At 34.7% G+C, this 15,413-nt stretch overlaps 1 protein-coding gene across 1 annotated transcript; it reads right to left on the reverse strand.

Moving 5' to 3' along the window:
- Positions 1-3,228: 3,228 nt before the first annotated feature.
- On the reverse strand, positions 3,229-15,413 carry dazap2 (DAZ associated protein 2). The gene is made up of 4 exons (XM_056448688.1): positions 15,236-15,413; positions 12,368-12,486; positions 9,454-9,705; positions 3,229-6,446 (listed from the first exon to the last, which is right to left on the reverse strand). Exons 1-4 carry the CDS (start codon positions 15,246-15,248, stop codon positions 6,318-6,320), a joined length of 513 nt encoding a protein of 170 aa, XP_056304663.1. The 5' UTR covers positions 15,249-15,413; the 3' UTR covers positions 3,229-6,317.

A 15,413-nucleotide genomic window follows, 5' to 3' on the forward strand; every position in this document is an offset into this window, starting at 1 on the left:
GTTTATGTTGTTTTGTAATTGGCTCAATTTCAGGATTGAGGAATTTAGTGTTTTGTTTACATCTTCAGACTTGGAATTCTGTATACATATTGAAGGTCAGATGATAGGTCATTGCCTTCAGAGTTCACAAATTATGAGTTGTAAGAGGACGTGAATGGTTTGTGCTGGTTGTAATCTTATAATTACAGTAGTTTCAAGATTGTGTGAGTGCAGCTATACTCCCTGGCCTCTTTATTAGGAACACCTGCTCAACTTGGTAATATACACATATTCACCGGCCACTTTATTAGGTACACCTTACTAGTACTACCCCTTTTGCCTTCAGAACTGCCTTAGTCCTTCATGGCATAGATTCAACAAGGTACTTCAGAGGTTTTGGTCCATGTTGACATGATAGCATCATGCAGTTGCTGCAGATTTGGCGGCTGCACATCCATAATGCAAAACTCTCGTTCCACCACAACCCAAAGGTGCTCTATTGGATTTAAATCTTGTGACCGTGGAGACCATTTGAGTACAGTGAGAACAGATGTAGTATCAGTTTTCTGTGCTTAGTTGATTGGAGTGGCACCAGGTGTGGTTTACTGCTTCTATAGCCCATCTGCCTCAAGGTTTGATGAGTTATGCATTCAGAGATGCTCTTCTGCATACCTCGGTTGTAACGAGCGGTTATTTGAGTTACTGTTGCCTTTCTATCAGCTGGAACCAGTCTGGCCATTCTCCTCTGACCTCTGGCATCAACAAGGCATTTGTGCCCACAGAACTGCCGCTCACTGGATATTTTCTCTTTGTCAGACCATTCTCTGTAAACCCTAGAGATGGTTGTGCGTGGAAAATCCCAGTAGATCAGCAGTTTCTGAAATACTCAGACCAGCCCGTCTGGCACCAAAAACCATGCCACATTCAAAGTCACTTAAATCACCTTTCTTCCCCATTCTGATGCTCGCTTTAAACTGCAGCAGATCATCTTGACAATGTCTACATGCCTTAATGTATTCAGTTGCTGCCATGTGATTGGCTGATTAGAATTTTGCATTAACAAGCAGTTAAACAGGTGTATCTAAAAAAGTGGCCGGTTAGTGTATATAGGCAGCTAATCTTATTCCAGCAACTCTAGAGGTGGTCAAAAGACCAGCAGTTCTCAATCTTGTTTTTTCAATGTTCTGCTAGGCATATTAGATATCCAAGAATAGCCCAAAAATAAACATACAATGAATGACTAAACATATGAGATGTCTGTCTAATGTGTGTATTTGATGACTAGTCGATCATCTATTGAATTTTCAGCCATGCTATGTTTAGACATCTATTAATCAATGTCAAATATTTGTCTAAAGATGTCAAACAATAGATTTGAATCTTAATAGATCTCAAATAATGTCTATTTGACATCCATTAAAAACAAACGTTATTGGTGGGTTAGTTTTGAGTAGAGAAAGCCAAAACTGTGCACTTGAGAGTGTTTTATCGTGTCAGAGATGTCACTTCGCTCACAGTTGATTGGTTGGAGCCAGAGCAGGCTAGCCATGAAGCATAAGGAAATGTTTCCCAACCCTGTTCCTAAAGGCACACAAACAGTACAGATTGTCAACCTCTTCCTAATCAACAACCTAAATTAACTCATCAGATCATTAGAAGAGGCTCCAAAACCTGAAATGAATGGGTCAGATAAGGGAGACATCCAAATTATGTACTGTTGGTGTGCATCCGGGAACATGTTTGGTACAAAGAGCAATTTTTAAACTTAATATGCATTTATGTTACCCAAAACCCAGGATCGGTGCAAACTAAAAACTGGCAAGTCAGCTAATCCAGCTTCATGGTACAGTCCGCAGATTGCTTGAACATGACAGGGGTCCACTTTAACTCAAATGGCCTCCTAAATCACCAAATCCTCAGTCCAATAGAGCAGCTTTAGGATATGCTCTGTAGTGGGAGATTCACATCATCACATTCAATCTGCAGCTGCAGTGTGATGCTCTCAGGAATGTTTCCAGCACCTTCTTGAATCCACAACTAACCTAATAAAGTGGCCAGTGAGTTATTGCATTGCACATTCCAAGAAAGCTTTAATAGGGATGGCATCAGATTTGCAGGGTATAGTACACTGTGTTCGCCAGCAGGTGTCATGATGAGGCTACATATTAGATCAAAACTGTTGAAAAATATTTGGTTAATTTAATATGAATTGCTTTTAATTTGTTTCTTTTAGTGGTCATCGCCCTGATCCTGCTGACCCTTGTCATCTGTGGGATCCTTCTATACCGATACCTGTGTCACAGTAAGGGGGTTTACCGAACTGCAGGTGAACCCGCTCCAGGAGTGGACCCAGACCAGGTCTACAATGACACCGTCACGGAAAACAAGAAGGAATACTTCATCTGAATGCTTCAGCGTCAGGAGGGATTTAACCAATGATCGATACGCATGGACTGCTGCAGACATCTGAATAAGTCCATGTAGAGAGGTTTATATGCAAGGCGTTTGGGGTGTAAACCACTAGTCTGTGCTTTATGGATGAATGTTTAGTTGAAGGGATACCGTAAGAGTTTTATGTTAGAAGGATGAGCCAGATGTAAAAGGAGGCGTTTATTCATGACGTCAATAAGCTCAGCATCAGTTTTGGTATGGTAAAGTTACTGGGACAATCTCTTTTTTTTTTCTCCGTCAGTCTGTATAGTTTCTAGTCCACTACAAGCAGTACAAGTACTACTTCAGCAAAAATAGTAAGGTCATATACATTAGAATTATTATCAGTTATAGTGAGTTCAGAAATACCAAACATTGCAGGCACTGTACATTTAATTAGTTTTTATGCAGTCATGTGGCATTTTTTCATGCATTTTTCCCGATCATCATTTAGTCTGGATTTTTTTAAAGATAATATATTAATCGCAACATTTTAGATTGTAAGAAGTTGGAGAATCCACTGTTAGAGTGCCTTAAAACTTTTTAAATTAAACTTTTTATTATTATTATTTTGTTACATGGTGCCAAATATAATTAGCTCTCAATATTTGTCAAACAAACAAACAGGCTGATCATAATTTCAAATGCATATATGATGTATTCTTGTGCATGGTTACAATATTATGTTCCTTGTTATGAAAATGAATATAATTTATATCGGATTCTGAGTCCAATTATCTTTTTTTTTTACTGCGGTTAAAGGATTCACTTCCATTTGGACACAAGACAAAAATGCAAAACATGAACTCAACACAGATGTTCAAAATTCAAAATAGCTTTTATTCTAAATTTTGTTTTATACTTAAGGTTTAGTATAAAAAAAGTTAAGTGCACCACATTTTTTCATTGGAGATCATGTTGTCATGTAGCAAACTAGGAAGGACCTTGGTTCCTTGATGCTGCAGTATGCATCCATTATAACCCATCACAATTTTTTTGATTATATATTTATATATATATAGAAAAAAAAAATGAAAAGGGTTCCCTGAACTGTAGTGCCCACAAAGACGTATACCATCTGTGACTGTCATGGTATTGAGGCTCAAGATAAGCAGTGTATCCGCTACATTGCATACACAAACACATGGTGGCACATGCCATGATAAAAATGCTGCGCTAATATTGAAATGGATATTAGGTTCTGAAGGCTTTGCCCTCGTATTCATCTTTTTTTTTTGCCTTATGTTGTTGTTAAAGCAAAGTAAAAATGAAATGGAGTTAGAAAAAGGAATGCCAGGCTAGAAATAAATGCATTATCAGCTCAGAAGTTTTATACTAAAAACCTACAAGAACAGAAAATATGAATGATGCTAAGGCAATGCCTGCATACGTGGCGTGTTTGTAAAAATCGTCCAAAAAAGGTTTTCCTTTCATTACAGATGGGCAAAACCTTTAGAACTACAGTGTCGGATACCCAGTGATGCACTTAAATAAGATAAAGCCTAAAAATGATCCCCTATTTTTTGAATTCAGTCAGAAAACAATGTGTACGCAAAATAAGCTTGTGTGAGCAAAATAAGCAGCATTTTAGATTACCGTCATGTCTAATACAACTAACCGCTACTAACTTATGCGTAGTAGTATAAAAGCTGCTTTCTAGATCAGTGTTTCTCAACCATGTTCCTGGAGGATCATCAACACTGCATGTTTTGGATGTCTCACCCATTGCAGGTCTTTCAGTCTCTGCTAATGTGCTGCTGATCTGATTCAGGTGTGTTTGGTTAAGGAGGCATGGAAATGTGCAGATCTAGTGATCCCCCAGGAACATGGTTGAGAAACACAGTTCTAGATCTTAGGTTGATTCCTGGAGGATTGCAGCTCTGCACAGTTTTGCTCCAACCCTAAACACTGCAGATCCAACTAATCAAGAGGATCAAAACTACTAGAGACTATTAAGCAGGTGTGCTTTGGAGATGGTTAAAGCTAAACTATGCAGAGTTGCGGCTCTCCAGGAATTGAGTTTGAGACCATTGTTCTAGATCAGGAGTGCTCTAACTTGGTCCTGGAGGGCCAGTGTCCTGCATAGTTTAACATCCTTCAACACACCTGCCTGGAAGTTTTTGTATAAATAGAAAATGCTTGATTAGCTGGTTTGGGTGTGTTTAATTGGGGTTGGAACTAAAATATGCAGGATACTGGCCCTCCAGGACCGAGTTTGGGCACCCCTGTTTTAGATGAAATAAATTCAATGAGCATAATTTAGTGGAGACAACTGCTGGTGGAACTCGGTGCATTCTGTGAGGTTTCTTTCTAATGTTGGTTATTTTTGCAAAATCACATTACGAATGAGAGAAGAAATCTTTAATCCCTTGTGAAACACGTACAAATCAACAGCACAATTTCTCCGCAAAACATTTATGCTACCACGTACTACTACCAAGCGCTGCTTTTGAGAAACATCAACGCAGCAAGTTGAACCCACGTCCTATTTGTATTTAAAAGCATATGTACAAAAAGAAACATTTCAGAACCTGTTGACAGTGCACATAAATTAATTGTGTAGTACTTCTAAAAAAAAAAAAAACTTAACAATGAAAACTCTTTATTAAGAACAAAACTACTAAAAAGTGCATGCAGAAACATCAAGATGCAACCAAGAAACATTTTTTTTTTTAATCTTTTCTTTTTTTTTTTTTAAACACACCCTACCATATGCAGTCACAGCAGTGGTGTGCTCTGCCCGGACCCTCGCAAAGCCGTCGCCTAAATATGATATGTTGAATTATTTCAGGATGAATCTGTGTGCAGATGTAATATGACAGAAGATGTACAAAAAGCAAAAAAAGCTTTTAGTGCATTCTAGTCCAGATCTTTGGTACAAGCAGCTTCCCCACAATGAAAAAAAACATAATAGTAATGCTTGATGTGCCAAAATACTGAAAATAATAAAAAGTCTCTTGATTATAAGCCCTGACCTCTGTAAACAACCTTATTTAGCCAAAAAAAAAAAAAAAGCCAAAATCCGTGAAGAAGCACGTAGAGCTGGAACACACGCTGAACTAAGTGAAACTGCTGTATGTACAGCTCTGGGTATCCGACAAAGGAGGGAAAATATTGAAGAAACCACAAAAAAAAATCCAACTTTTCTGAACCGGTTTTGTTGATCTTGTTCGCACTCTCTTGTACTGCATTTAGGTTCATTCATATTTAAATTCCTTAGCTTTTAAATAATGGTGCGATTTTGGCACCTGATAACATTTATATAAGCTTGCCCAAAGGTACAATACACCACTGTTGTTGTTGTTTCAGTTTGTAAACACATCTTTCTCTTTGATTTAGACGGCTTAAATTCGCATTTGACATATCTGGCGAAATCGCAATAATGATATGAATGAGCATGGTTAAGCGTACTATTCAAAGAGAAAGGTTTGAGTGCATAGCTACATTACACAGATGATCAAACTGACCGGGCAGTTTTCTTGGCATGATCTCTGGCTCTAAAACCCAAACAAAAGTAGTACTGTAAAACAAAAATGAAGCTGCAAGAGGTATGCCAGTTCCGCTAAAGGTAAAAATGACCTGGTTTTCACCTTAAAAGTCGTCTTCCCTCTATAACCAATAATTAAACGACACGTATAAGCAAACCTACAATTATCATGCGCTTTTTTAATTGTGAATACGCATTACACATTATATAATTGCATTATTACACAATCATATCAACAGTGGCGCATTGTACCTCGAGTAAGGGGCTCTAAAATATTACATTCCATTAGATTAAATCAGTATTGTGGCTTAGCCAAGCAGCCCCAAAGGAGGCAGGGGGGGTGGGAGAACAGGTAAAGGGAACCAGGGGGTGGGGAGGAAGGAAGGAGGGCTTCGGTCCAGGCCCAGAGGGGTGTTCACTGTTACCAGATGGTGTAACCACCGCTGGAGCCACCCATGAAAAAGTTGCCCTTGCGCTGTGTCATCATGACATTTGCACCCTGCATGGCCGCCATCTGAGCCGCGTTAGGCAGGTGTCCGGGAGGTGGAGGCTTGAAAAGAGAGAAAAAGATGGACATTTTATATACAATTCAGTCACATACATGCCAGGGGGAAAAGTTATAACGGTGCATTTCATTAGTACCCACACCCAGAAGTCAAGAGTTCTTGAAGGATTCACTGAAACCCTGATTTCAAAATCCAATATGGATGCTTGGCACATCAATCTAGCAGTACTACTGTAAATTCAGTCGTGCAAATACAGTTTTCATTCATTTCTAAAATTGTCCATTTTAGATCTTATACTTTAAGATATGACATCATTTTCAAGGTAAACCGAAATCAGCAAAAGTCATAAGACCTTCAAATAGAGCCAGTGTTTCTCAACCACGTTCCTGGAGGAACACCAGCTCTGCACATTTTCCATGTCTCCATAACCAAACACACATAATTCAGATCATCAGCTCATTAGCAGAGACTGAAAGACCTATAATGGGTGTGACAGACAAAGGAGACATCCAAAACATGCATGCTGCATCCCAATTCGCATACTATTCGTCCTCAATAGTATTTGAAAATAGCATTAGTATGTCCCAAATCATAGTATGTTGAAAAGAGTATGCCAAAGGTTACTGGATGGTTTACTATTTTCAATAAAGTTTAGTGTAGAAGCATCCATACTCTAACTGCTGATATTGCCCAAAGTACATTGCTGTTGGACTTGAATTCGAACTACAAACGCGGGTGAAAAGTGTAAATAAACTACTAACATGGACACGCAAGACCAACCATTAAGTAAAGAGGCTTCATTAAAGATGTTTGTATGATAGTTAATTAATATCTAGCCCACTGGAAAGTCTTTAAATTGCATTTTCTGTGTTATTTTTCATTTACAAAAACAATAATGAACTTATATAAAGACGTGTTTGGACATTAACGTCTGAATGCATAATCATCCAAAGACCTGAGGAGATTTCTCTGCATGAAAGACTAGTCATAAATGAGAGATTAACCTGCTGCTGCTTCTCTGATAAGGTAGGAAACTAAACATGAAAGAAATCTGGACGATATGTGGATAAACTAAGCAACATAATGATCTGTTAACAAGGAAGTAGCATGTCCCAAAGCTTGCATACTCTTCTGTTACACACTCAAAAGTATATTTTTCCTTCACAAAAAAGTACATACTTTTAGGGCATAGTAAAAGTATGTGAATTGGGATGCAGCAGTGTTGGTGGGTCTCCAGGAATGTGGTTGAGAAACATTGAAATAAGCTGAACCGGGAATTTTCAATTTACAAATTTAAACAATCTGAATGATGAGTTCTGGGACAAAAGGGGAATACATCACTTTGTACCAAACTAAACCGTAATTCGTTTGGTATAGCCCTCTCTTTACATTTTATTATGAAATTATAGTAGTAAATTGCTGATTTTTTCCATCTTGTCAGGGGCTTTTCAACACTACATTTGTCAAACATTCATCAGAAATAGTCAATAAATTTAGCATTTACTTCAATGAAGACTAATTAATGTCCAGTTTACACCTTACAGGTTGACAGTTCAAGAAATGCATATCACGGTTTCCCTCCTTTATAGGACTCAAAATGTGGGAAATCTAAAAAAATATATATAATATCATACTATTAATATGGCTAACATTAATGTAATATGTAAAAATAATATTTGTACAACGTATTTACATATTGATATAATAAATTGATGAAAGGTCAATATAATACATTGCATGATTTCAAACCTTAAGTAATAAGGATAAATATAAAAAAATAATATACCAAGTACCAATTCTGATGCTTCAAGCTTTATATTGTATAAAGCACAGCATTTTCCCTCCAAGTATGATACTTAAGTGGAGATCTCTCCTTACTTAAGAGAATAAATGAAGGATGATCTCTAAAGGTCTGAAAACATGGAATATTTCATATTGACTTTCTGTAGTCACGCTGCATACACCTATTTGTGGCAAATCCTTATAACCAAAAAATGACTTTAAAAGTGTCTTAACTTTTTTTATAGAGCGGTTTATAAAGGTTAAGCGTTTATGTTTTAATCCAACCTCTCTTTGATTTAATTTAAGTGTAAATGTCATTTTCAAAACTGCTGGCATGTTAAATTGTGCACCATGCTTTGTCAAACGTCTCAAAACTTGTGCCTGTGACTAGAAGTAAAATCCAAAATCTTGAGAGAGAGTTATGAATTCATTTTTCATATCAGCTTTATTTTAGAAATATCACTTTTATATAATAATAAAAAAATAACAACAAAAAGGACGTCAACAGCAATAAATAATACATAAGATAAGAATTTTTAAAAATCCTTTTGAGATTTACTTTTGATAAAAATTCTGCTATTTTTGAAGGATTCCCATTTTAAAATATTTCTTTTAAAGTCTCGCCACATATTTTATTTATTTATTGCCACATCAGCAACTTGTGGCTATTTTATAGCAAGGTCAATATACATAAAAACTTCATATTTCAATAGGAGATGATACGCAAACAAATATATAAATAAATACAATTCACAAAAACTGTATATTAAAAGGTAAATATGATTTTATAAATAACTTAAAATTCATCATGGTGATACTTTTTTAAAAACATCCTTCAAAGTGTTTTCATTATAAAAACCTTGTCCTTAAACATTCACATTCTAATAAAATGTGTTTTATGGTGAGAGCAGCTTGACAGTAATTAGGTGGAGAAAAAAATAAGGATGAAATTGTTGACTGATAAAATAAAAAATAGGGCATTTCCAAAGTATGATTAACACTTTGGTTTCGGTTCCAATATTGACATTTTGGAGGAACTTCTCCTTTGAGTAAATGTTCATGAGTGAGTCTCGAGTGTCCGATACGGCGTCTTGTATAAACAACCTCATCATGTCTTGAGTTAAAAAAAAAAATAGTTTGATTTTCTTCTGACTACTGGCTGGATTACTAAATGTTTTCTCAACATTGTGACTCTCAAACATAAACTGAATTTGACTAATATCCCATTTGGCTGATAAAATACATCATGTTTAGGGGAAATCTACTCACCGGAATGGAACTACCAGTGCCTGGCCCAAAGCGAGCTCCAGCATCAAATCCACCATCCACCATGACAGTGGAGCCAGGGGGGTACACGGGCCCCATCGGATAATACGCCATTGGGACACTAGAAGCCATGGCCCCCATTGGCACAGTCTGGGCATGCATGGGCATGTACATCTGAGTACCAGGGTAAGCGGAGGTCATCTGGGGCATCTGTCCAGGGGCTGGAGGGGGAGCCATATATCTGGGCTGATAAACCTGCAGGAAGGAGATAAAACTATTTTAACGTTTAACATCAAGGCTTCAATTTGTTTTTTTTTTTACATTTGTTAACGGTTTCATTAATTAATTAGACTAATGAATGACAATAGCATTTCTTAATCTTAGTTTTGATTGTTTAGAGCAGAGGTGCCCAAAGTAGGGCCAAAGGTGGCCCATGGTAACCTTTGGTTTGGCTCACCATCCCATCTGAAATGAAAGGGAGAATGATGGAGAGTTGAATTGATTGGGGTGAACGCCTTTGTTTCTTTGTTTAATTGAGGAGCTACAAAAAAGGCAACTAAAATTAAATGTTTAATTTAAATGTTGTAAATGAATCAGACTTTAAAAATGTAAATACTGTCACTTGACAGATAGAGGACAATGCACAAGACATCGGCGAGCAAATCAAGGCAAAGGCAGGAGCAGCTCAGCTAGTGTCTCCATCATTGAACTCCATTGTGTTATAAATGGAATTGGTTATGTTTTTACTATAATAAGTTCATTATAAAACATTAAGTCTTAAACTGCATCATTAATTAATATGTTAAGCAACGTTTTCTTGTTATTTTTAAATACTAGCAAATAAATTAGGAAATTACCCATGGTGAATGTAATGTAATACGATTTGGTATATTTAACTTCGACCCACAGCCCTCAGTCAAGGTTTTTTTTGTCCCTTTATAAGAAAGGGGTGTTTGGGCACCCCTGGCTTAGAACTTCGTGCCTGCCCTGACTATTCATTTCTAGGAATATCTAAATTATAGAAATAAAAAAAACTATTAAAGATCTGGTGTCACTACACTGTAAAAAATGCTGGGTTCCACACAATTCCTTCATGTTGCCCCAACACAAATTGATTAAGTTAACTTAATTGTTTTTACAAATTTAAGTGGATTAAACATAAAACTTAAGTTGTCCCCCCCCAAAAAACTCAAGAATTGTATTGATTAAGCTCATTTTAAATAAGTAGTTTAAACAAGCAGCAAAAGTCATTTTTTAAGTGTAGGCATGGGACGATAACCGTTGTCAATGTATACCACAGTTTGAAACAGTCAAGGTTTTAAAACAGTCAAAATGTTTTGCTATACTGTTCCTAAGGTTTATGTAGGATTTATTTTTTTTTTACATTTCTCCAGCAGAAAAGATATCCAACGATACCATTTTAAAAATGGATTAAAAAAATCTGTGATTTTCAAACAATTGAAGACAGCAGAGGTCAATCATCATCATGCTCCAAAATATTTTAAGTGTTTCTTAAAATAACATATATTGTGTTCAAAGGGGAAACAAGTTTTTGTTTTTTACTCAGACATTTAAAAAAGAATATATTTTAAAGCAGTAATCACAATACCGTATTACCGTAAAACTGTGATATTTTTATCCACGGTTATCATACCGTCAGAATCTTATACCGACCCATGCCTAGGTGTCACTTGATTAAAAATTACCTGAAAAATAAAGATGCCTAAATAAGATGTCTCAATCCCTCAAAGTATACCCATATTTACTCATTTACATTTAAGAGTAATTCATACCTCTTGATGTTATACATCACTAATGTACTGTGAACTGTAATGTAATTTTTATTTAATGGCATGTCAGCAACCAAGTCTATTTTCATGGCAAGAACATTTCAATAATAAATATACAATAAAAAAATATATAAAAAAAAAAACGATCAACAAATCAACAAACGACTACATACATTAAATAAGATTTTTAGCGCTAATACATGATGCATTTTTTTTTTACATATTTCCTGGTGTCACTTTGTTAAAAATGTCCTTAAGAGAGTTCATTTCATAAAAAAAAGTCTTCTGGAATCATTAAAAGCAGGACAGTACAGTAAAATGTGTATGTATGTTCTTGTATGTCCAATACGACATCTGGTAAAAATCACCTGATCAAATCTAATCTTAAAACGTCTTAATTCTCTGTTTAAGATTTCAGGTTTTATACAATTGATTATTTTTCAATGTATCCCACTCTGTACTGTGAACTAACACAAACATTTTACATTACAAAATAACATAAAAAAGACTTAAGAAAGAATTATTTTGCTAACACCTGTTAATATTAAGTAAATTGTAAGTTGCTTTGGACAAAAGCGTCTGCTAAATGACTAAATGTAATATTAGTTAAATAATATGATACTGTAACATGCAACCGAACTGATAAACAGAATAATTAAAATAAAATGTGCTTAAAGCCATTTTAGAATGCAGATAAAGTATTTATTGCAATTTGTTTTACAATAAAATGTTATTTTATCACTGCAGTTTATAATTAAGGTTTTTAAACAACTCATAATAAAATTACTGTATTGACTTGCCCCTTTTTATTTGTTATAACTGTCTTAAATATCTCATACCTCTGGGAATTTGGCATTGACTAATTCTTCGCTAAATCTGCCCTTGTCCTTCTAAGTGGCAGCTCTTACATCACAGAAGATAATTCATCAAATCCAATTTCAAAAAATGATGCATATTCATATAAAAGCCAGGACACTTCATTAAAAGAAGACACTGAATCCTTAAAAAATGCTTCTAAATTAACACTTGATTATAATGAGACTATGAAGAGTTCTATGAAGCCTTTCCTACTGCAACTCATTTACATAAGCAAAGACAGTGAGAGAGAGAGAGTTAGTAGTGGTAACCTCGGAGTATGGAGGAGGGGCATCTGGATACTGAGACACCTGAGCAGGGACTTGCATAGCAGGCGGGTAAACGGGTGCTGTGCTCTGCTGAGGGTAAACAGCTTGTTGTGGATATGAACCTGCATGGATACCAAGCAAGCAGAGAAAATTAATATTGCAACAAATTCTTAAGTTGACTTACTGTAGATTCTGTCCAGCAACAAGAAGGTCATGTACTAAAAAATATTAACCAAAAGGAGTGTGCTAGAGCTTGTTCTATCATGAGAATTAAGGAATTATTGTCGATAAATTAAAAGTATAATCACAAATTATTTTTCATACAAAAAATTATTGTTAAGCGAAAGGAAATAAAGAGCTAGAGCTAGTTGCCAAAAAAAAAAATTCATTTAGTAAAATAACTAGAATTATAAAATTTATAAACATTTTCATATTAGGGCTGTGCGATTTGGGAAAAATATCTAATTGTGATTTATTTATTTATTTATTTTTTGAGAGAGAGATGTTGCGATTTGGATTTACGACTTAATTCAAGCTTCAACCTAATTTAATTGAATTCAAGCTTCGGCTCAATAATCTGTAAGCCGCGGAAACAATTCTGCGATAGCTCTTAAAAATGACCCTTTTTTTTTTTTTTAATAATAATTTGTTCGTTTTTTTTTTTTTTTACTTAATAGGACAGTAGAGAGTATTGACAGGAAAGCATGTGGAACAGAGAGAGGGGAAGGATCGGCATTGGACCATGAGGCGGAATTGAACCCGGGTTGCCGTAAGCACCGGAGTGCATGTGTCGACGCACTAACCACTCCACCACTGGCGCCGTAAAATATGACTTAAAATATTGCCATATCACAAATGCTGTTTTTCTTTGATATTAATTAGTTTATCAATGCTTCTGAAGCAGCAGACGCTATAACCCCACTTGTCAGCGCTTTCCTGTTTGTTTGTTTTTTATTGTGGGCGTAGATCAGTTGTGCAATTCTTATTGGGCAGAACGAAAGTGTGCTCACTCAATTGGCTAGTTATAAAGCCCCGGTCAGATCACACGATTTCCGCACGATTTCCTTTACGTAGGGTGGTGTGGGGAGTCGAAAACAACAAACGGACGTCGTGACACATGATTCAATTGTTTATTCTCATGTAATGCGGCATAGTTCACGACAACCGATACCATGTCTGCAATGCCTCATGACACAATTGAAGAAAGTCTAGCATGTTTAATTTTCTGAAGCATAGCGGACTGTTTTTGAAGATGTTTGTTATTTTTGTTTACATATATATTTTATATTGCAGCCTCTTGCGATTAACTAATCACAACGTTTCAAATTGCGATTCGATTTCGATTAATTGCACAGACCTAATTCATATACATATTAATACAGACATACATAATACAGACATCATTGAATCATTCATACACTACTATATTATTTTCTGACTATTTATATTAACAATATATTGTAATTATTATTATTTTAGACAATTTAGACAATTTAGATAATTTATAGATAGATAATTGTTCACTTACAATATATTTATTAATATTATTTAGATGTTATTTAGATATTATTATTTTAGATTATTTAGTAAGAAAACATACATACATATATATATATATATATATATATATATATATATATATATATATATATATATATATATATATATAAGTGATATTAATTATATAGATAGAGATAGATATATCCTTGTTTTCTTACTATATATATTATTAATAATAGATTATTATTGGATAGATATTAGATAGATAGATAGATAGATAGATAGAGATTTATGAGTGTAAAAAAATTACTAAAACAAATATTAAAACTAATTTAAACTATAAACTACAAAGATCTTAAAGATTCTAAATGAACACTTATAGATAGTCTTAAGATATTGTTTATTAAATAAATAAAAAAAACATTAATATACTATTAATAAGAAAATTGACAATATTTAAATAAATATTACTTTAAATTGCGTATATAAATAATAAAACTAAATTTCACTAATAAAGAATTGTTTGCTTACTATATATATATATATTCATAAAAATAATAAATATATAAAAAAAAAAAAAAAAATATATATATATATATATATATATATATATATATATATATATGTGTGTGTGTGTGTGTAAACAAAATGACTGAAACTTCACCTTAATAAGGAAATATTAAAACTAATTTAAAATATTAATTAAAAAAATACAAATATCCTAAAGATACTAAATGAAGACTAAAAGATGGTCTTAAGATATTGTTTAATAAATCAATACAAATAAATTAATATACTGTTAATAATAAGAAGATTGACAATATTAAAAAAAATATTACTATACATTGCATATATAAAAAATAAAACTAATAAGAGGTTAAGCAAGACAACAAAAACTACATCCAAAATGGTACCGACAATAGAAAAATAAAACGCAATACCAGTCTTAACCGACAGCTAATTTTTCAAAGAAAAAAAATCCGCTCTTGAGCAAATACTTCACGATATACTCAAGTAACACATCTAAATTAGATTAATGAACTTATAAAACGGACGCTGTGAACGTCTTGCTCGCTTAATGAGGTCACCTTTCCAATCACGTCATCGCGCTGTAGCAGCCAAGCTAGTCACCCTTCACCTGTTTTTCATACAAAACACAACCAGGCCCGCTAAAATAACACATCGCCCCGTCAAAAATTACACTCTCCGTCATGCGGCAGTCGATGTCAGATGTTTTTGGCCTACAGCCCGCAACAGCTCAGCGCGTAAAGTCGTTTATGTAAGTCAAATATGCTGGCTAACTCCATTGGTAGTTGCTAGGAAGCGGCTAAGCAAAATAGCAGAGAATAGCGGAGATAATTGCGTATTTACCTTTGTTGTTCATTGTTGTTCACGGCAGATAAAATATTCTAGGGGACGAGAATACAAACAGACCGAATTCTGCGATTATATGACAATAAATATAAGGTTTGCTCAAAGTTCCTCGTCTTTATACTCGTTACTTCCTTGTTTTCGTCGGGCTACCCTTTGAGTATATTTGTGTTGGGGA

Source organism: Danio aesculapii, chromosome 23, assembly GCF_903798145.1.
Source record: "Danio aesculapii chromosome 23, fDanAes4.1, whole genome shotgun sequence".
Lineage (NCBI taxonomy): Eukaryota > Metazoa > Chordata > Actinopteri > Cypriniformes > Danionidae > Danio > Danio aesculapii.